The 23,335-nt window shown below is 45.3% G+C and overlaps 1 protein-coding gene across 1 annotated transcript in view; it reads right to left on the bottom strand.

Moving 5' to 3' along the window:
* Nucleotides 1-7,321: 7,321 nt before the first annotated feature.
* Nucleotides 7,322-23,335, bottom strand: part of Aldh7a1 (aldehyde dehydrogenase 7 family member A1) — a 36,385-nt gene continuing 20,371 nt past the window's right edge. The window contains exons 10-18 of the mRNA XM_052155720.1: nucleotides 22,636-22,677; nucleotides 20,736-20,830; nucleotides 17,282-17,366; nucleotides 15,595-15,701; nucleotides 15,043-15,159; nucleotides 14,748-14,845; nucleotides 14,525-14,598; nucleotides 11,362-11,437; nucleotides 7,322-10,246 (exon numbers count right to left, since the gene is read on the bottom strand). Coding sequence (XP_052011680.1) covers nucleotides 10,192-10,246; nucleotides 11,362-11,437; nucleotides 14,525-14,598; nucleotides 14,748-14,845; nucleotides 15,043-15,159; nucleotides 15,595-15,701; nucleotides 17,282-17,366; nucleotides 20,736-20,830; nucleotides 22,636-22,677 — 749 coding nt within the window. The 3' untranslated portion in view covers nucleotides 7,322-10,191. The remainder of the gene's footprint in view (nucleotides 10,247-11,361; nucleotides 11,438-14,524; nucleotides 14,599-14,747; nucleotides 14,846-15,042; nucleotides 15,160-15,594; nucleotides 15,702-17,281; nucleotides 17,367-20,735; nucleotides 20,831-22,635; nucleotides 22,678-23,335) is intronic.

Genomic DNA, 23,335 nt, shown 5'->3' with positions numbered 1-23,335 from the left:
TATTATAATTTAATTAATTATATTAGCATTAGGTACAGATTAGATTTTGTCTTCTGTGAGTACTTTAGACAGGATAGCCAGCAACAATAACAGCAAATGAATCTCTTCCTCTAAGTAAAAGGCCCTGTTTATGGGTTTTTACTCGATCCCAAAGGACTTCTTCTAAACATTTAGGGAAATGGCAGCTTGTTCCCAGTTTATAACATGTTGGTTGGGACACAAAGTCTAATTCCAAATAATCCAACCATTTGTCTCTAGGGTCCAGGGTCATCCAGGAGCAATGTTTTTTATTTTAATGATCAAAGACTACAAGATTGATAAAACTCCCAATTATATGATTGTGTTTAATGAGCCTTCCTATAGGGAAAAATGTATTATTCACTTAAAAACAAGAAAAGACTTTTCCCATTAAGTTCAGGCTCAGCAATCTGTACATTTATGGGATAGCTCGCAGACTAACCTCTCCCTCACCATCCACACATCCCCTGCAACCATCCACAGCCACCTCCCCTAAGGGAGGGTGTGACTTGGTCAGTAGAGTGCACTGGGCTCTAGCTTCTGTCCCCAGCACCTCATAAATTTGGTATAGTGGTGCACACCTATAATCCAGCACTTGAGGGGTGGAGGCAGGAGGATCAATTCAGGTCATCCTCAGCCACACAGTGCACCTGAGACCAGCCTGGATAGCATGAGATTCTACCCAGGATCTTGATGACCCAAGGCAACAGTGGTTGGTGAATGACTCCACAGCCATAGTCTGTATGGAAGAGCTTAAGTATGGTGGTGCACACCATGAATCTCTGTCCTTGGGAGTCAAAGGCAGGTGGACCTCTGTGAGTTCAAGGCCAGCATGCTCTACACAGGGTTACAGACTAGCCAGGGCTACACAGCCAAAGTCTGTCTCGAAATAAATAAACAAATGCAACATGCACTGCTGTTACACTTGGGCCTCACTGCAAGCAATAAACAGAGTGCCAAAATCACAACCGAAGCAAAATGGAAAGTCATCGCTCAAGTCAGAGAGGCCTCTGGGTGGGCAGTCCAGAGCTGATGCCCTGTGCCTCAGAGTCCTCAAAAGTAGAGATTCCTTCTACTTTTTCACGTGGCCTTCACACCTTCCAGCCTAAGGACATGATCTATTACAGGGAGGAACACAAATTTCCTTCCACTTGGATTTGCATTGTGAGCACCAAATAATTCAGGGAGCTCTGTGAGTCTGCCGCAGAGCTGCTTGGCTCATGATAATCCAAAACCAGTCGGGCTCCTAGCTCAGGTCTGAATCACGGTACAGCCTCCAAGTTCACCAGCCTGGAAGGAGGACTATTATGTCTTATGGAGTCAATCAAGAAACACACTGGAGAAAAGCTGTCTGTCCTTCCTATCTTTGCTGCAAAGTAGAACACCGTGTCCCAAAGACTTCTTTCCTCCTGTCTCTACCAGAAAGGACAAAAATCAATACTGACCCTTCCCAGCCAGGACACTACATCACAAGAAGCTACATCACAACTTTGCTATTTTTTTAATCTATCAATCACTTCCCATAGCCTGCTGTCCCAGAGACTTCAGGTCCTGTTCCTTTGTCATTCAAAATTAAAAATAGTGTTTCCTTTACTCAACAGACTATGACCGTGGAGTCATTCACCAACCACTGTTGCCTTGGGTCATCAAGATGCACATGTTAATAAAATTCCATTGTGTTTCTCTGTTGCCAATCTGACTGTGTGGGTATTTGAATTTAAAGAGCCCCAGTGAAAGAACCTGGAAGGGCATCAGGAAACAGAAAGTCTCTTTTTCCTAATATTTCCTGAAGGGGATACCTTGGTCATCAGAGGCAGGTCCCTGGCTGCTGCTGTTACTCCACTGGCCCATGTACCTAACACACCCATCCTTTCTCGCCAATAAGAAGACTTGGCTCTGGTGGCCCAAGTCCTAGATCTGTTATACATATCTAGTCTAATTCCAATTGATGAAGTCTCCGCTAGACCCTATTTTCTTAAAAAATAAGTCACCCTTGAATCAGGGGTCTATACTTCTGAGCCTCTCTTGATTGAATGAGTGCCCCTGGGGTGCTACAGCTCAAGCCTAACTCCACAGAGTGGTCTGGATGTCTGTCTGTCCCCCAGTCCTACTGTCTGCCTGCTACACCTCAGACACAAAGCTCTCATGCTCAGTAGTACATCTCTGCACAAACATCTTGAACAAGTGTGGTGGATAAGACCATCACCATTTATAGAGGAGGATATTTCTCCTTAGATGAGAGATGGTTTCTTGGCATATGTATGCATGTATGTATGTGTGTATGTATGTATGTATGTATGTATGTTGGGAATCATAGCACAAGTCCAGGACTCCTAATAGCCTAGAGCACAGAGCACAGAAAAGGAAGTGAAGGCAACCAGAAACTTAGTGCTGGCCAACACCCCCTTGTTCTGGGTATGCATGTCTCTTTTATCAGTCTTTTCCAGGTAGCCAGGCTTTCTGGTCTACCCAGTGGCCACTGTAGGGTTTCCAGCTCTGCCAGCCGTTACTTCAGCTGACCCCTTGTCCACAATCCTCTTTTCCTTTTCCCCTTTCCTAATCAACCTTGAATTTTCTACAGCAGGGTACTTCTATAAGCAGATGGATGATCGTCCTGGGAGATGGTAGAAGACTAAGTAAATCCAGAGTTGGCAGACAGTCAGACCACGTGAGGGATCTCCCAGCCCACAGCAGGGTCTACCCTCTCACATTCTCCCCTCTCAACATACAACATGGAGTTCTTGACTAATGAACATCTTAGTAAAGTTGGGTTCGTAAGGTTGTACCTGCTCTGTGACTAACGTCTGCCAATACAGAATGAGTAGAAGGAAGGAACATGGGCCACCTTTGACCACACTCTGAAACAGAAAGGCTGTGCTCTGCCCCGTTCACCCACTGAAACCCATGCACGGCAGCGAGCCATCCTCAGCTCTGCAAGACACAACTAGAAGTCCGAGGCCTGGCACAGGCTTACACTGGTGGCTTCTACCTGGGCTACTTAATGGGGAACAATCCTGTTTCCCCTTTATTTTCTCTGGTCTGTGGAAGCAGCTAAAATACATCTCTATAATACAGACTCTGCTTAGAAGCACGCAGTCTGTTTCATTCTTCTAGATAGTGTCTCAGTGGTACCTAGAGGCATGCCTGGCTCATCAGTGCCTGAAGAATACGACCACTGAATTGTTGGTCTGGAAGAGACTCAAAATATCACCTGGCTTGGACAAAAGAAACGTGCAACTAGAAAGATAACAGGGCTATGACCCACCTGGCCTAGATGTGAGGGACATAGGCTCCACTCAAAAAAGTTGAAGTGTGACTTTTTACATTTTCTTTATTATTGTTGTGTGTATGGTATATCAGTGAAGATATAGTGAGTTATGGAGGTCAGAAGACGTTATGACCCTCCTTTCACTGTGACGTGGATTCCAGGGACTAAATAGGTCATCAGGAGGCCAGCCTGGTCTACAGAGTGAGTTCCAGGGCAGCCAGGGCTACACAGAGAAACCCTGTCTTGAAAAACCAAACCAAACCAAAACAAAACAAAATAGGTCTTCAGACATGTTTGGCATGGTTTGCACACACCTGATTTCAGCCCCACTGTGACCTCACAAGTGGACTAGCTCACCTGGATTACAATGAGAACAGTGAGATAATGATGATGATGATGATGATGATGATGATGATGATGATGATGATGGTGGTGGTGATGGTGGTGGTGATGGTGATGGTGATGATTGGGGCTCTAAAGGGGGCACGTATTTGTTTACTTGAGACAGGTCTCTACATGGCCCTGGATGTCCTATAACTCACTATGTAGACCTGGCTGGCCCTGAACTCACAAAGATATACCTGTCTCTGCTTCCCAAGTTCTAAAATTAAAGGCACGTATCATCACACCCAGCTATAAACTGGGATTATTTCTCTAAGATGATTCGGCCCCTTTGAGTCAACTATACCTGAAACATAGGTGTCCCATCTCAAGGACTTGTGCCCATGACCATTACAAGCATCTTACTCATTGTCATACCAGACAAGGGATAATCTGGTTATTTTGATTCTGACTCAAAAAAATTTTTGGCTATGTCCTATGTGATGGTGTACTCCTTTAATTCCAACATTCAGGAGGCAGAGACAAGTGGATCTGAGTTCAAGGGTAGCCTATTCCATAGATCAAGTTCCAGGGCAGCCAAGACTACACAGACAACCCTGTCTCAAATAAAACAAAAGAAGAAAATATCTGCATATAAGAAAACCCCAGTCATTCTGTCTCCATCTCTTCTACTGAACAACGTAGTCACATACACGGCCCTGGAAGCTTCAGAAGGCAAGCTGCGTAGGGGAACTGGGCCTAAGTGTCAGAACATGAATTTGGTGTGGAGGGCAAGTGTTGAGGACATGCCCAGCTGTCAGAACCAGAGCTCCATGAGGAAGGAACTCTGGGACGTATGGTTGGATATGCTATGACCAATGGAAAAATTGATCAGGGCCTATAGAAGCTAAGCTTATATCAGAAATAAGACTTATAGATACTGAACAGGACGGAGCTAAAATGATTCCTCTGGTGCTGGGCTAGACCTGAAAATGCTGGTGTAAGCTCACAACTGCCAATATAGAAAGGGTTAGGCATAAATGCCAATGTGCATGTCTGCCCAAGATGAGGACCCAGGGCAGAGCACCCTCGCATCAACAATCTTGCTGATACCAGACATCTATTTTTAAATACAGTACGGTGGGGCCAATGAGATAGCTCCATCAGTAAAGTCTTTGCCTTGCAAGCATGAAGTCCTGAGTTTGAGGCCCAGAAGCCATGGGTGGCAGGGGAATCTGGCATGCTATTATGCTACACTTCTAGACTGCTGGAGATGGGGCCTGGCAGATTTCTGGGCCTCTCTCTCTAACTGGACATTCAATCTAGTCTACTTGGTGAGTTCCAAGATGGTGAGCTGTTGTCTCAGAGAGAGAGAGACAGAGAGAGGTGGGGAGAGAGATTATCTGTGACCTTCACCACATGCACACAAACACACATAACCACGCACCAGCATAAACACAAGAAAACACACACAAGAAAACTAGAGAAGGAAATACTTGACAGTGAGTGATGCTGCAGATGCCTCCTTAAAAATTAATAGCATCCTTCAGAGACAAATGGAAATTACACAATCTGATAGGAGCAGTGGTTTGGAGCACCAGTGCCGAGGGTCACCTGTGACTTCCAAAGTTAGGGTCACAATGTCAAGACAAAAAGGCCACCTGAGAGAGGTGTCGCCAGGGCCATAACCAAAGTTTAATAGGATCAAAAGACTAGATCTAACACATTGGCAGTTGTCTTAGCTGTTTCTGTTGCTGTGAGAGACACCTTGACCAGAGTGACTCCTCTAATCAGGGCTGGCTTACAGTTCAGAGGTTTAATGCATTATCATCAAAGCAGGTAGCACAGTAGCATGCAGGCAGCCAAGGTGCTGGAGAAGGAACCAAGAGTTCTACATCTGGATCAGCAGGCAGCAGGAAGAGAGAATGAGCTACTGGACCTGGCTTAAGCTTCTGAAATCTCAAAGCCTGCCCCCAATGACACACTTCTTCCAGTAAAGACATATCTACTCCATCAAGGCTATATCTCTAACAAGGGTGCTCCCTGGGTCTCCGGGGTCCTAGTTCATTCAAACCACCACAGCAGTAATGCATTAATTCCACAGTTTTGATACTGTATACTCACAGGAGATTGTCATTATTTGTAGGAAACACATTCCTGAAAGTTGTCCTCTGACCTTTTTTACATGTGCACGGTGACATATGTGCACATGCAAAATAAATTTTTAAATTTTAAATAAAGTACAAAAAAACTCCCACACTTGTCTGTTGGCTAAGACTGAGTACAAAATAAAATATAAACCTTCTAAGGAGGGTGGGGATACAAGGTCCTGGAAATATAACCCAGTGGTTAACAGCACTGGCAGCTCTTGGAGATGACCCGGATTCTATTTCCAACACCCAGATAACAGCTAACCACCTGCTAACCTCTTCATGCTTTCTGCTTCCGAGTGCTTTCATGAAAACTGCATAGGTGATAAGTCAGTGCTCTGAGAATTGCCTGGATACCCTGTAAATGTCAATCAAACAAGCAGTATCTCCTACGGAGCTGTTCAGATGGGTTAACCTCATGCACAGTCACCAGAGAGGAATGTGACAGGAAAATCTACTCACACTTCTTTCCTAGAAGATGTAGTATGTATATGTGTGTTTACCTGCATGAGTTCATGTCCACATCTGTGTCCGGGAGCCTGTGGGGACCAGAAGAGGACATCTGATTTGCCAGAGCTAGAGCTGAGGCGATTGTGAGCCACCACATAGATGCTGGGAACCCGACTTGGGTCCTCTGGACTAGGGGTAAGCACCACTCTAGCTCCTTAATCACACTAACTTAAAAGGCAGAAACTGGTATTCGAGGCTTATGCCATGGACACTCAGGTGATCTATGTAGCTAAGCAAAGTGCGTTGGGAGGTAAGGAAGCCGATGGAAGTGGAGCACATGTCTGCTGACTGGAAACTTCCAGAATGACCCCTAGAATCCAATCAGCTCAATGCACCTGCTCTAACACGGCCTGAGCAACAGCGACATCTGCAGGTCAACACCGTAAAGACAATCGAGACTCGCCCACTCGAGGCCTGGAAATGCATTTCCATCTCCAGCAATGACTGCATTCAACTGGCATGGTGGTACATAGCTGTAATCCCAGCACTGGAGAGGGGGCAGTGTGATCAGCTCAAAGTCATTGTCAGCCACACAGTGAGTTCAAAGCTAGCCTGGACCCTGCATTTAAACGGGGTGGGGGGGTGTAGGGGTAGGGGGTTGGGGGTGTGTGTGGTGGGGGGTGCGGGGGTAGAGAGATGGTCCAGCAGGTAAGGGCACTCGCTGTTCTTCCAGAGGATCCGGGCTCAATTTCCAGCATCCACTCAGCAGCTTACAGCTATAACTCCAGCCCCGAGGATCCAACACTCTTGTGCTTGGCACAGACATACATCTACGCAAAATACCCATACTCATAAAAATATATTAACGGGCGGGGCTAGGATGTTAGCTCAGTGGGTCAAGCACCTGCCACACAAGCATGAAGGACTGAGTTTGGAGCCCCAGCACTCACAGACACCGGGTAGACACAGTAACTGCTTGCAATCCCAATAGCTCATGAGGCAGAGACAGATGGAGGATTTATAGGTGGGTGGCTATACAGGATAGCTAAACCAGCTCAGCCTCGTATGTAAAGTGGACAACCATCACACATGGATGGACACATACACACACATGTGCGCACAAGTAATCTTTATTTCTTAAAACCAGAAAAAGACAACTTAAAAGCAAACGTTTTAGTAAAACCATTATGACAAAGACAGAGCCCTTGTGATAGAAACACACAAAAATGAAATTTCAAAGGAAACTTTCAGAATCGGTTCTGGCCAAGATTCTAGCTCCTCGTCACCTTCAGAACACTGTGCATCAACGTCACTTTCATGTGTGGCCACATCAACACAGCTCTTTAAACATTTAACTCAAAGTGTGAAGTGGTTTTACGCAAAATGAGCAGTCTGATCTGGGTGGGTGGGTGGGTGGGGTGGGGGCGGGGGCAGAGACAGGTGGATCTGAGTTCAAGGCCAGCCAGGGTTACAGCATGATCCCAATTGTATTTATGGTTTGTTTTGTTCACAATGACATCATCTCACGTTTCCAAGGATGGGCTAGAACTCACGATCCTCCCCGACGCTGGGATCGCAGGTGTGCGCCGCTGTGTCCATTCATCTGGCAAGGAGGCCACTCCACACTCCTGTTCCTGATCCTCCAACTCCACTTTCCTCTAACTCTTTCCAAAATTACACATTCTCTTGCTTTAAAGAATAAAGCTGGGTGGAGACACACACCTACAAACCCAGGCTCTCACTGGCCAAAACCAGAAGCCTGCCTCAAGGAGAGAAAATAGTTCTAATGCAGGCATTAGACACTGGCTAGCTCACTGCATTCTGCGTGGGTTATGAAAAAGAGCGATCTGTCCTCGTGGCCATAGCAACGATTCAGAACCCACCCCCAGACCTTGGCGGGCCACGTCAGTCTCTTGCTAGTAAGCAGCGGCATTGTCGGTGTTTTCCCTAAGAAATGAACTGTTCCCTGTCCTCACTGTCTTTCCCACACACTCAGGTCCATCGTCAGGATCTGGCTTGGCTCGTATCCAGCGATGGCAAGGACTTGCCCAGGTCAATGCTACTCACAGGTGACAGTGCAGCAGTATGAACACGCATTTACAACTTTATAATAGATCTGACTTAAATGTGGATATTTGTATGAATTTAGTGCAGTGCTGGAGATGGAACTCCAGGCATTGAGTGGCAAGCATTCTACCTGAGCTATATTCACAGGCCCTTTAATCTTTATAGTCAAATCTATTATAAATTTAATTATATAAATGTATATTACCATGTTAATATATTAGTGTTCCACCTGCTTCTTCCTCGCTGTTAGTTCTGACTATCGTCCAAATCTTTCCACACCATGACTCACGAGCCTGACATGGCAGCAGCAGGCCCAGTGGTGACTGCACCAAAGAACAGGGCAACTGCACCACAGAACAGGGACCGCTGTGGCCAGCAGCTTCCCAGTGACCTGAGACTCTCAGCAGTGACCTTCCCCGAGAAGAAACCCATGAGCAGCTGCAGAAACTCTAGATGTTTCTTACATCTTACTGTTCTGCTGTCCTGGGTCCAAAAAGGAGTCCACTCCCTCCTGCTTCCTCTCTTCTTCTGCCCAACCTGGAAGTCCCGCTTACGGCTCTGGCATATGGCCCAAGGTGACTCGACCCACCCAGAGGTGCTGTCATGAGCAACTTCAGTCCCAAAGTTCCCAGCAAGCCTTGGGACAAAAACAAAGGTCTGTCTCCCCCTGTACATGTCTTTCTGGCTGACACAGTCAGGTGCACTCATAACTGGGTGAACAGCCTTTGTCATGAGAGCATTATTTTTGTTGTTGCGGTGCTGAGATTTGAACCCAGGAGTTCACATATCCTAGTCACCATTCACAAGTGTGTTAAGTTCCTCACTTCACCTAACAATGACCCATTGTGATTTGGAACACTGCAAATCACGTACATGAAACTGTGCTATGGTCTCTTGTCGTGGATGGGCCTAGTGCTGTTCTTGTGAACCAATCCCCTGAACAATAAAGGAGCCAATCACTGGGCCAGTAGGCAGGACTTCCGGGTTGGACTGAGGAATTGAGAAAGCAGGAGAGTGTGACTTCTTTTTGGACCCAGGAGAGCAGAGGGGTAAGATGTAGCTTTTAGTGTTTCCTGGCATCATGGCGGAGCCACGAGGATCAGCCACTGGAAAGATCAGATTTTAATGAGGCTTACAAGACTAGGTTTTAGTTGTTGCACCCAGAGACTGAATTACCACTGTTTCTGAACTAAGTTTGTGTTGCGTTTTCCTTCACTTGGTGGCTTGTCTGGGTTTAAGAGAGAAAAGCACGGGTTTGCCTGAGGTGCTCCACAAAGGCTGTGTGGCATTTGAAGCACGGGGCTGGCGTGGTAGCGGCTCGCCAGTGGGAACCTAGCGAGCTGGGTGAAGAGATCGTGGAGTTCAGAGTCAGAATCTCCACGATATAAAAACAGGTCGGCCATTGCCTGCCAGTGCATGGCCTGCCAGGCCACCAGGGCAGAGGCGCAAGAGCGGGAATGTGCCAGTGGTTCTACTTTAATATTTCACTCAACAGTCTGCGGCACGTGAGGGGTACTCCCCTTCAATCCCTGCCAGGACCACTAGTATTCAGCACTGCTTGGAAGACGGTCTTCATCTCTCGACTGCAAAGACTTCTTCCCTTCTGTTCCACTGTCCACGGCCCCCACGTCCTATGAGGGCGTGTACTTCACTAAGAAATGATTAGCTGGAATAAAAAAAGTAATTAGTGACATAAAAACTCACCAAACCTATCTTTTGGAAATGTAGCTAGGCTGTGAATATTTAATTTTGAATTTTTGATAAATGAGTAGCTTGATTTAGTCAGGGGCCTGGGATCACTGGAGATTAGCCACTGCTGTACTCAAATTGATCCTTTATCCAGGGCAAATCAGAGTCCTCCCAGGCTTCTTCAGAGCAGCCGCAGGAACAGCTAAGTGATGTCTCGCCAGTGCTGGATCACTGAAACTTGATTCCTTGAGCCAGAGGGAGGGACGTGCTGTAGTTGATGGTACTGGGGAAGAGATGGAAATGAATGGCAGCACACACACAACATACAATCCTTTGGTAACACTAAAGACTGGTTATAGTAACAACTTACAAGTCAGTAAAACAAAACAAACCAACCATCAGTATACAAAACAATGTCGGTGAGATCCTTACAATGGAGAAAAGACAAGCACAAATGGCTACAACATGCACATCACCTGTTACCTATAGTTCTTCTTTTGATCATTATACAAGAACATGGGTGATGTAACTTTCTGTCTTAGCATATTATTAAGGAAAATGCAAATACTCTCATTTTGGTAAGAATATAGTAATTTTTAAAGTTTTTTTTTTCCTTTTCCCAAACTAGTTACTATGCTGCACCTAGAATTTCTCCTGAGAGTATTCTGAGTCAACAAATTCTGAGTGAATACAATAAAGGTAAAACAAGTCCCAGACAGCATCTCCAGAAGGTGACCTCCTCGGTCGCCAGCAAACGTCCTAGTGTCTGGGCCTCTGGAGTCCTGCTCATACTTCCAAGCTGGTCTCCCCTCCCCTAAGCTTGTAGGCCAGACCCCCAAGCTCCTCGCTTGCTTCTCTATGTAAGCAAACTTTTCCATCACAGGAGAAACGGAAAGGCCAGCTCCTTCCACCTCCTCATGCTGAGTGACCCAGAGTCCTGCTCCACCCCTGGGATAGAACCCAACAAGGAAATTTCATAGTCAGTTGCTGTGCTAGACAAGAAGGCTGGAAGGTACAATCTTTCTAGAAATTTCAGAATATGTGAATATACAGGAGACACCTCGGGGATGGGACTCAAGTCTCACCGTGAAGTCCATTCCTGTTTCCCATGCCTCTGTACACTGCCTCAACTATATGCATCCCTAGTGATCCCTCCCTCCACTGTGACTGACCAGCTGTGAACACTTCCCACGGATGCCATGCCAGTGGGGACTGTTTCGGATTTGGGAGCATCGGTGATGCTTAAGCTGCAGTGTAGCATGCACGCTAAGAAAGAAGGTAGCTGCAGCATCTAAGAAAGTAAAATCAAGAGCCAAGACAAAACTGGAAGTCGGGAGAGCAAGTGCCCGCTCCCAAGGGCTTCAAGACCAAGCCCTCGTCCCCAGAGCCTTCCCTTACCACGTGGATCTCCGCATGTACTGCTTCCAGGCATCGCTGCCAGACTCACGGCCACCGCCAGTGTGCTTCTCTCCTCCTACAGAAATGCAAAATCATCTCACATCCTTCCCCGGGGGCTCTCACCACACTATCAGATTAAGACAGACCACTGCATATAGCAATACACACCTATACCCAGAAACTGAGGCAGGAGGATTATGAGTTCAAGATCAGCCTGGGATATATAAGACCCTGAAGTTCTTGTCCCCCACTAAAAGCAAAAGAAACTGGAAGAGAAGATGGAAGAGGCTGGTGGCAGTGGCGGCTGGAGAGGTGGCTTGCTGCTTAGGAGCACTGGCTGCTCTTGCACAAGACCCGGGTTCAGTACCCAGCACTCACAGAACAACTCACAACCACCTGCAACGCCAGTTCCAGGGCACCTGTGCCTACATTTTAGCTCCTATAAGCACCAAGCATGTAAGTGGGTATATACACACACTCACACACACACACACACACACACACACACACATATATATATATATGTATATATATTTATACACGTGTATATATATATATATATATATACACACACACACACACATACATACTGGCAAACACTCAGACAATCAATAAATAATAAATCAATAAATAAATCTTTAAAATTAAATAAGAAAAAAAAGGAAGGCCGGGCAGTGGTGGCACACGCCTTTAATCCCAGCACTTGGGAGGCAGAGGCAGGCGGATTTCTGAGTTCGAGGCCAGCCTGGTCTACAAAGTGAGTTTTAGGACAGCCAGGGCTACACAGAGAAACCCTGTCTCGAAAATCAAAAAAAAAGAAAAAAAGAAAAAGAAAAAAAAAAGGAAGAAAGAAATCAACCCAGAGACTCACTACTGAACAACACAGAGACTGAGAGACTTTGGAGAGTACTCTGCCTTAAAAGGGATGCCCTCAGAGGCAGGCAGTTCTCTGTGAGTTACAGCCCAGCCTGGTCTACAGACTGAGTTCTAAGACAACCAAAGCTTCAAAGAAACCTTGGCGGGTAGGGGTGGGGACTAACCAAACAAAAGGATGCCATCAAGCCCCTTCCCTCAAGGTACAGAGATCTATATTGAGGAGGAAGTAGAAAAATTCCCCATCTAGAGGGGGTAGATGATCCCAAGAAAAGAAGTATCTTCCAAGGACAACAGAACACATGAACAAAGAGAGGCAACACACACAAAACCTCTACACGTTCAAACCAGAAAGGATTCCAGCTCTAAAATGGGGAAATAAAGACCAGGCCCCGCCCCTAACCAAGAAACAATAGTTTAGTGATATAGATATAGTGATAGTGGATGGTAAAGAGAAAACCGGTCTTCTTCAATGGCGTGTTGATTCGCACATCAACCAGACCATGGCAGGCCCCATGCTCAGGGGTAGTTAGCCAGAACAAAGTGAGATCCACAGCAGTTTTATTTAGTTTTGGTGTTTTTTGTCTTGGTGGTCTTCTGCTTGCTTGATTTTCATGTGTTTTTTAAAGAGAGAGGGAGAGAGTGTAAAGTTGGGTGGTAGGAAGGTGTGAAGGCTCTGGTGGGCAACTTAAGCTTACTATAGCTTGTGTTTTGATGTGGGGGGTTGTTGTTTTCTTTTTTCAATTTAGGTCTTGCTGGCCTGGTAGACAGTCCAAGCTGGCACCAGACTCATGGCAATCCTTCTGCCTCAGCTACTGAAAGCTGTTTTTTATTTTTGTATTACACTGACACTGTGTGTGTGTGTTTGTGGTGTGTGTCTATGTGCATGTGCACATGTGTGTTCATGAGTGTTCATTCCACAGCATGAGTGTAGAGAGAGACCAGAAGGCAACCCTCAGGAGTTGGTTCTTTCCTTCTACCGTGTGGTGATTAAACTCAGATTCTTGCCTGATGGTAAGAATCCTTACCCACTAAGGCATCTTGCTGGTCCCACTATGAATAATTTTAAACAAATAGGACTTAATATATACACCCCCAAAACAAACAAACAAACAAAACAAACAAAAAACTACCATTAAGCATCAGTAACTCACACCTATTTAGAGAAGAGACAAATAGGCCCCGGTGAAGAATATGACTGTATCTCACCCTGTGAGGTACGATGCTGAAAATACACTTGGAGGAGCAGATAGAGACCTGGGTGTCTGCGTGCTGTTGCCATGAGCACAGACAGCCACGAGGACCCAATGCCAAGGCCTTCCTGGGTCCGGGTATGGTTGTTTACCCACAGTTGTCCTTAAGATAAGACTTGTGTGTGCAGAACATTTCAACCATAGCTCCCTCCTCCTGAGAACTACAACCTGAGCCTGCCTCCCACAGAGCTGTCCTGTGGGGATTAGCTAACCTGCCTCCTCCTTCTGTGCACACTATAGACAATAAATGCACTCAGTTCCCAGGCTGCTGCTGGTATATCTCCATCAGACTGTAAAGTCCACCAGACCTCAGTGTTTCTGAATGTATGCCTTTCCGTCCTTCCTTCCTTCCTTCCCGCCTTCCTTTCAGATTTATTTATTTTATGTATGTGAGTACTCTGTTGCTCTCTTCAGACACACCAGAAGAGGGCATCAGATCCCATTAGAGATGGTTGTGAGCCACCACGTGGTTGCTGGGAATTGAACTCAAGACCTCTAGAAGAGCAGCCAGTGCTCTTAACCACTGAGCCATCTCTCCAGCCCCCCTGGTATTTCTTCATCAAAAAAATCAAAAATCAGAGATCCAAGCCAGGCAGTAGTGGCGCACACCTGTAATCCCAGCACTCTGGGAGGCAGAGGCAGGCGGATTTCTGAGTTCGAAGCCAGCCTGGTCTACAGAGTGAGTACCAGGACAGCCAGGGCTATACAGAGAAACCCTGTCTCGAAAAGACAAAAAACAAAAAACAAAACAACAACAACAAAAAAAAAATCAGAGATCCACCTGACTCTGAGTCCCAAGAGCTCCTCTGAGATTAAGGGCATGTGACAGTGGCCCGCACCGTGTGTTTCCATTCCTTGACAAATTTCTAAAGATGAACACTACTTTCCCTTTCCTGCTCAATGCAGAAAAGGAGCGATGAGGGCAGAGGCCCTAGCTCAATGGTACAGTACTGGCCTAGTGAACATGACACCCAGGCCCGGTCCCTAGAACCAAGCACACAGACGTCTTTAAGAAGACAGAATGAGCCTCTACATACCAAATGCACCGCCGATCTCAGCCCCGCTGGTAGGAATGTTGACATTCACAATGCCACAGTCTGAGCCTTTAGGTCTGTGTGTGTGAGGAGTGGAACAGTGAGAAGAACACACAGGAAATGAAACCAACAGAGAACAAAGCACAGACACCGGGCTTTCGCTTTGAATACAATCACTCACCACCATGTCAGACTTAATATACATGTTCAACAGACTAAGTCATACCCAAGCCAGCGGAAGATTCTGCCCAAATCCTTGGTAAAGATACTACTTGAAAGTCCCTGTTTTACTTCATTGTTCCATTCAAAGACCTCTTCTTCATTCTAGAAAGACAGAGAAGAGAGAAGAGATCAGGAGCTGTTAGTGTTTCTAGTCTTACTGTGATCAGGTCAAAAATCATTTCATAAAATGTACTTTTGGTGCCCAGAAGAAAACCAAGAGTTAATACTTGCCTAAATCTGATTCTGTCATGGCTTGGGTCTTTTTGTCTGTTTTTTTGTTTTTGTTTTTGTTTTTTTACCTTGAATTTGAAGACATAGAGGATTGGGGCAAAAGTCTCCTCGTGAACAATGGGCGCATCATGTTCGAGACCAGTCACAATGGTGGGTTCCACGTAATTGCCAGGGTGATCCATGACCTTATGTAGAAAGATGGAAAAAAATGAACAGATGGATTTCCTTTTCCAGGACTCGGAGTCAGAGTACGTCATCCTTGCTTACATTTACCAGGAGAAGACAAAACAGCATTTACAGGTAAATTACATCTCCAAAGCAGATGTAATAGCAAAATACATTCCTATTTGGAATAACTAGTATGAATGGTCTTACGCTACAGCACACCAAGATCCCTTCCACAGAGTCCTAGGGACTAACAGAGGCAACTGTGCCTGGTTCCTTCTGTGTCTCACACATTTTCTGTCATCATTCCTCAAAACCCTTTTCCCCTTGTGAGAGAAATGGGGAGAAGGAAAGTGGTTATCTGGGAGCCTTCACTAGTTTTTCTCAGTGACCTGCTTGTGCTCAAGAGGAAGAAAGAAACAAGGCTGTCAGCGCCTACCCAGCGCTCTCCTTACCTTGCCCCCATAGACCACTGTGCCGCCTTCATTCTTTGCCTCTTCCACGGCTCTCACAAACATGTCCACTGCCTGTTTGGTATGGAGCGGTCCATAAAGAATATTGGCTGGGGAGAGAAAGGGGATGCTCTTTGTTTTGCCTTCAGTCACATCATGTTATGATGTTAGTGGCTTTCCAAATTAACAGGCTAACCCCCCATCCTATATCCTCAGTTGGGAGCAGCAATCAGTAATCTTTTCTGTGAAGGACAATTGCTTAACATCGTATGCTTTGTATCACGTCCACAGTCTCCAATACAACTACTCAACTCTGCCTTTGTAGTCTGAAAGCTGTCATCCCCAATATGCAAATGAGTAGAGACATATGCTGTGAGGCAGACATAAAGAGATAACAAGCCAAATGTGTTTGTCAACCCCTATCTTAGAAGAATGGCTATCAGTCAAAGTAATGCCCTAAAAACACAGGAGTGTCATGTTCGGGACGGCGTGCCCACCCTTAAAGACTATTATAATCTCTGTGGCTAGTGCTGTCCAATGGGGTAGACTGACCAGTTGCCAGAAACTAGACCATTGAAATAACCACAGGGAGAGTAAGGCCCCTGCAAGTGTGTAGCAGTCAGCCATGGAAAGACCTGGGCAAAGATTATTTCTAGCAGAGAGAATAGCAGCAAAGAGCCAGGAATGCTTAGGAACATAGGAAAGTTGACAGGCTGAAGCCCCAAGAGAAAAGGGGCCAGGTGGACATGAGTCTAGTGGACACTAGGCAGGGTGGACGGCAGGTGCAACATTACAAGGCCAGAGAGGGAATCTGGATTTCAGCCTAAGCACAGTGACATCACTGGAGTGTCCCAGGCATAAGGGTGAATTATATTTTTAATTTATGTTAAATTATGTATGTTTGTGTGTAGGTAGGGACATGAGTGTCGGGGCCTGCAGAGGCCATAAGCATCAGACCCCTGAAGCTGGAGTTACAAGATGGCTATAAAGCTGGACATGGTGGTGCATGTCTCTAATCCCAGCACTTACAAGGCAGAGGCAAGTGGATCTCTGTTGAGTTCAAGGCCAGCCAGGACTACACTATGAGACACTAGCTCAAAAAAAGGCAGTTGTGAATCACCTAATATGGGTGCTGGGAATCAAGTACTTGGGCTCTCTGTAAGAATGATACGTGATTCTCTTAACCCCAGCCGTCATGCCAGGCCCACATACACCCCCCATATGGCATATCACTATGTAGCTCTAGCTGCCCTGAAACTTACTATGTAGACCAGGCTAGCCTCAAACTCACAGAGACCAGCTGGTTCTGCCTCTTCCTCTTCCTGAGTGATGGCTTAGAGGTTCACACCACCATGCCGGGCATGAGTACATCTTAGAAGCCACTCTGGTTGCTATGGGAGGCAGTGGAAGCAGGAAGCCTGGGGACTCCCACACTTCCCCTGAGGACGATGGACACTTGGAGAGAATAGCAGCAGTAAGAAGAAAAAAAACTTCAGACGTCACCCAATCCAACCGGGATGCCGTCCAACTCTTGCAGATGTCAAGTACAAGACCCTAACCTAGGAAAGCATGTCACTGGATGCCGCTCAGACCTCTAAGAAAGAGCATCACCACCACCCCCACCTCAGAAATACATGTCACATCAGCTATCAAAAGGGAATAACTTTTAAGAAAAGAAGGAACTACTCACGGTCCCAGGGGTTCCCAACACGGATCTGTGAGTACGCACTTTTCAGTCTGGTTACAACTTCATCATAGATGCTTTCATGCAAAAACTACGTAAAGAACAAACATTTAGGAGAATAGCAAAATGAATACGCAAGTCTTACGAGAGTGAATAATATCGTCAACAGTACTGATTAGTAACTACTAAGATAATATAGTCTCCGAAAACAAACTAACACCATGCTTTAATTAAAATAACTAATTTTCATATTAACTACATATAAATAATGTCTTCTATGCAGATGTTGAAATAAAACCATAGCTGGTGGTGCACGCCTGTAATCCCAGCATTCTGGGAGACAGAGGCAGGCGGATTTCTGAGTTCCGAGGCCAGCCTGGTCTACAGAGTGAGTTCCAGGACAGCCAGGGCTATACAGAGAAACCCTGTCTCGGAAAAAAAAAACCAAATCCAAAAAAACAAACAAAAAACAAACAAACAAAAAACCATAAATCATAGCTAGGGACACAGATCAGTTTGTCATAAGCTCATTTAGCATTCAAGAAATCCTAGGTTTGACCCTCACCATATAGATGAAGTGTGGTACATCACATGCCTATAAGCCCAGTATTGAGAGGTAGAGGCAGAGGCAGAAAAATCAGAAGTTCAAGGCTATCCTCAGCTACACAGTAAGCTTGAGGCCAGCCCAGAATACATGAGACCCTGTCTCAAACAAACAAAAGGCACCACCAAAAACTCAAACAACACCATAAATCATGTCTGTACCAAGCTTCTAAGAACTTGACCTGCTAAACTACACAAATCCATTATTTGGACAAATCCACTATTTTTGTACTACAGAACTTAGTATATGAATTAACTTGGGTGTACCTGAACTACACTGTAACTGTGAGTCTCAGTAGACGTGGGATTCAATAGTTCAGTCAGGCCAATGTCAGATGAGTCAACAAAAATACTGAGTCTCAGGTTTTGAAGATCTCCAGCCAGCAATAGACTAGGCTACCAATATGCTTCATACTATATTCTTTTCTTTATACATAGAAGAAAAACAGGGTATATAGTCTATATACGTGTATGTGTATGCGCATGTGTAGAATAAATATATGTTTAGAATAAATATAGAGAATATAGAAAAAGGCTGACTTAACAAACTACCCAATCTCCCACTGTCTGGGTTAGTCTCCCCGTAACATGTGAACAGTTATTTTGGGAACTAGTCATGGAAAGGTTGATGAATGCTGTATTTTTTTTTCTGTATGAATCCCTGCCACCATGGAAGTCAATCTAGGCAATGACTAATTGTATTCCTTAATATTAATTACAAAATAATTACATTAAATAAAAGCACTTAAAATTAAATACAGCTACACATATTTGCTCCAAGACTAAAAAGTATGTCAAGCAGAAATCACTAGTTTTCACAGAATTTTACATTTTACCATGCAATTATCTTATTTTTAAGACAGGGTTTCATTATGTAGCCCATGCTAGTCTCAAACTCGTGATGCTCTTGCCAAAGCCTTCCCAGTGGTGGGATTATAGGAATGAGCTGATACAGGATATTATTTCTAATAATCCTTATCTCTTTCTTGGCTTGCATGTTTCCTGAAATTTAATGTGTATGTAAGTTGAATTATAAATTTCTATCATATGAGTTTTTTTTTTTAAATTCAGGAAACAATATAAAAAGGATAAGAAAGGTCAAGAGTATATCATCAGGGCTAGAGAGATAGACCAGAGGTTAAGAGCTCCAGCTGTCCTTCCAGAGGACGGGGTTCAGATCCCAGCACCCACTTGGCAGCTCACAGCTATAACTCCAGTCCCAGGGGATTCAACATCCTCTTCCAAACTCTGTGGGTACCAAATACACATGAGGTGTCCATACATTTATACATACATACACACATATAAAAATAAATTATTCTTGGCTGGAGAGATGGCTCAGCAGTTCAGAGCACTGACTGCTCTTCCATATGTCCTGAGTTCAATTCCTAGCAACCACATGGTGGCTCACAATCATCTGTAATGGGATCTGATGCCCTATTCTGGTGTGTCTGAAGACAACTACAGTATACTAACATAATACATACATAAAATAAAAATAAATGTTCAAAAAAAATAAAATAAATTATTCTTAAGACCATACTGTCATTTATTATTCATCCTGGTCTGATTTAGAAACCAATCTTACGGACTGGAAAGATGGCTCAGCAGTTAAGAGCACTGACTGCTCTTCCAAAGGTCCTGAGTTCAAATCCCAGCAACCACATGGTGGCTCACAACCATGTGTAACGAGATCTGACGCCCTCTTCTCATGTGTCTGAAGACAGCTACAGTTTACTCATAAAAGTAAATAAATAAATAAATCTTTAAAAAAAAAAAGAAATCAATCTTATATAACGTTTGTTCACAATAATTGTAAATGAGGGAAAATAACACAAAACCAGTCCCTCTGTAATTCAACTGCAGCTTTTTAATGTGAATGTAGCCAGTTTCTGTACCTAAAGCTTATTTAGTTCTAGTATTTCACTAATGCACGAACTAATAAATAAATAAATAAGTCATGGTTGTATTTCTAAGTTGAAATCCAACTCAACTAATATATAGATTAAACTACCCACATCCCCCACTCTGTAGTTAAATAACACACCTCCTTATACAGATTTGTGTGCATGTGTGAGTGTGTGTGAGTGTGTGGGTGTGTGTGGGTGTGTGCATGTGGTGTGTATGTTAAAGACACCCAGGCTAGATTCAAACTCCTGGGCTTGAAGGACGCTCAGACCTCAGCCTCCCAAGTTCTAGGATTATAGGTGCACATTACCACCTCTATTTAAATCATACATGCTCGTAAGGAAAGAACAGACCTGATGGGCCTTTGGTTTTGGATAAACCATATAATATTAAGTCAAATCTGAGACTTAAGACCAAAACAAAATATCTGAAATGTTTATAAAAAAGCAATGCTACTGTTTAGAATTTAACTTGTCTCAATCCCTAGAAGACACTGGTCACTGAAGTCTGACTCACAGCTGGTACGACCTCGATGAGTCCAGCTCTGTCAACCGGTTGCAAGTCCACTGCAGCTCAGGATGGACTAACATCTGCCACCACCACAGAAGTAAAGGAAACCCACAGGTTTGCCACCCGGGTTTAAGGAATACATTTCTCTAGCAACAGTTCTAGGACTCCTACCGACACAATTCATTAAAGTGAAGTCTAAAAGCAGAAGAGGTCATTTATCAGTTAAGGAGCTCTGGCTGCTCCTCCAGAAGACTCAAGTTTGGTTGCCAGGACCTACACTGAGCTATTCACAACCACCTATGACTCCAGCTGCAGGAGACCTGATGCCCCTTGGCCTCCCAGGGCACCTGCGCACAACACACAGGGCATTCACAGACACACACATACCTACAAAGAGAGAAAAAACGACGGTCTTAGGCACACGTGTGGACACACTCACCAGTCGCCTCGCAGTGGTACACCTCTGGCCAGCTGTTCCCACGGCGGCAAACAGAGCTGACGGAAGAACCAAGTTGAGGTCTGCATCCTCGAAAGCTTAACAAAGTACAGATGTGTGCGTCAGTGTGCAGTAGGCAGAGCCTTGCTAAGCAGTACAAACAGTGCCTTTAGAAAATACAGTAACAGCTGGGCGTTGGTGGCGCACGCACTGGGCGCTGGTGGCGCACGCCTGTAATCCCAGCACTCTGGGAGGCAGAGGCAGGTGGATTTCTGAGTTCGAGACCAGCCTGGTCCACAGAGTGAGTTCCAGGACAGCCAGGGCTACACAGAGAGACCCTGTCTCGAAAAATCCAAATCCAAAAAAAAAAAAAAAGAAAAGAAAATACAGTAACATCAGGATCGTCCCCAAACCGATGATCCATGGAACAAATACACGTTCAAAGAGAAAGCCACACTTCTCCTTTAGAGAGGAGTGTATGACAGAGCAAGAGGGTTTCCGAACAAAGGTAAACTGAGGCTTCCATGTGTTTCAGGGGCCCCTTGCTACTGCCTCCATGTGGACCCATGAGCTCCGCCACCCCCTGGTGCTCCGCTGGTCCAGTCCACTCCTCACTGCCACAAAGCTTCCTGTTCCTATGAAAGACAGCCCACCCTCTGCTGCAGAGGGCAATCAAAGCTTGCCCTCAGAGGAGAAAGGGACCCTCTTTGCATGGTAACCTTAGCAAGGGTGATTGATTACTTCTCCTCCCTGCTTCCTGTGCCTTCTATGGTCTTCCAGCCGCTGTGTCCTCCTATGGCACCACGGTCACCCGTGTAACCTGAGCATCCTCCAATCAGGATGACGGAAAGAATGCATCTCACACACAGAGACTAGACTTCCTATCCATTTCCGTGTCTCTTTAATTCCGCTGTTTTATTTCTTTCTCCGGGTTCTGGGACCAAATCCAAGGTTGTGCATGTCTGAGGCCTTGTGCTGTGACCTCGCCATCAGGAGTCAGAGCACAGCGCTCTCTTTAGGTGCCTCCTTCCATCCATTCAGACAGAAGGCGCCATTACCCTATCACAGATGAAGAAACTACAGCTTTAGAAGTGGCACAGCAGTCAGGGAATTAGCTCGGCCATGTAAGGGCATGTACTGCCCTGGAAAACGACCCACATTTTGTCCCCAGCCACCATGCCAGGCAGCACACAACCACCTAACTCTATCTCCAGGGAATCTGATGCCCCCTTCAGACTCCTCATGTACCTGCACACACACACACACAATCTTAAAAAGCAAAAACAGGAAATATCCCTTCCTAACAAGAAACCCCCAGGGCTGGAGATGGCTCAGTGATGAAGAACACTCACTGACTGCTCTTCCAAAGGTTCTGAGTTCAAATCCCAGCAACCACATGGTGGCTGACAACCATCTGTAGTGAGATTTGATGCCCTCTTCTGGTGTGTCTGAAGACAGCTACAGTGTATTCATATACATAAAATAAATAAATCTTTAAAAAAGAAAGAAAACCCCCAATACTCAACTAAATTACAACTTTGTGTGTCTGAAACCTAAAGAAATCAGCAAGTCACTTAGGAAACAATCCATTGTTCTAGAAAAACACATAGCCAGTTTCTAGAAAACAAGAGAAGGAAAAGCAGGAAGAAGCAACAAGTCTCATGCCCACATTCAAGGGCCCAGGTAACATTTTCCCAACACGAATCCGGCTTCTTCCCAGCGCCATCTTCCCTTCAACCAAGTTCGTGTATGTCCTGACTCTTAAGGAAAATCCCTAAAGATAGGAACTGGGTCCCAATCAGAGAGCACGGAAAGGATGAGTTCCTACACAAGTACCAGAGATTCAATGACTGCAGACAGCGAACTGAAGAGCAGACAAAGCCCAGTACGGCGGCGGCCTTACCAATAATGGCATTGTTCCCTCCAAGCTCCAGCAAGCTTTTCCCTTTAAAAGAAAGCACACAGTTAATTCCTGCTTCAGCGCTCAGTGCACACTGCCTCACAGTAGGGCCAGCCCAGTTATCTTTTGATTATTAAAGCAGCTTAACAATGAATTAATGGCCATTACATCACTGTACCGTGGTTATGTAAGAGAATGTGTTCTAGGGAAATACACAGAAAGTGGACATGAATCACACACCCGCTCTATGTGTGGGAGCCCATGCCCGTGTTTGTGCTTCTACATAGAGTAAGTGACAGAGAATTATGCAAACAGCTGCTGCTGCTGTTGGCTTTGGTCAGAGAAACTTCCTTCTGCGGGGTTCAGCTGTGACTGTTGAGACTCCTAACTGATCTGAGCACTAAGAATGAACAACTGCTAAATGCCCACCATGAACGGGATGGGACATCTCTATCACATCCTGCAAAAATTGTAGAAGGACAGCAGTGGCGACAGTGACTTCCAGGCAGGATGTGGCTATCTATGGCAATTAGTTCAATGTGGCTGTGGGACCACCTGCACGAGACGGGGCCTGTCAACACCCTGTCATGGAAAAGGAGGAGCTCATGGGGTCCCACCGCTCCCTGAGGACCTTATACATAGTTAGTGCTTGATGGAGAAAGGAGAGAGATTTTCTTCAGTTATAGAGCATGGTATGGCTTCT

The sequence above is a fragment of the Apodemus sylvaticus genome, chromosome 13 (genome assembly GCF_947179515.1).
Source record: "Apodemus sylvaticus chromosome 13, mApoSyl1.1, whole genome shotgun sequence".
NCBI lineage: Eukaryota > Metazoa > Chordata > Mammalia > Rodentia > Muridae > Apodemus > Apodemus sylvaticus.
This window is presented reverse-complemented; position numbering and strand designations above follow the sequence as displayed.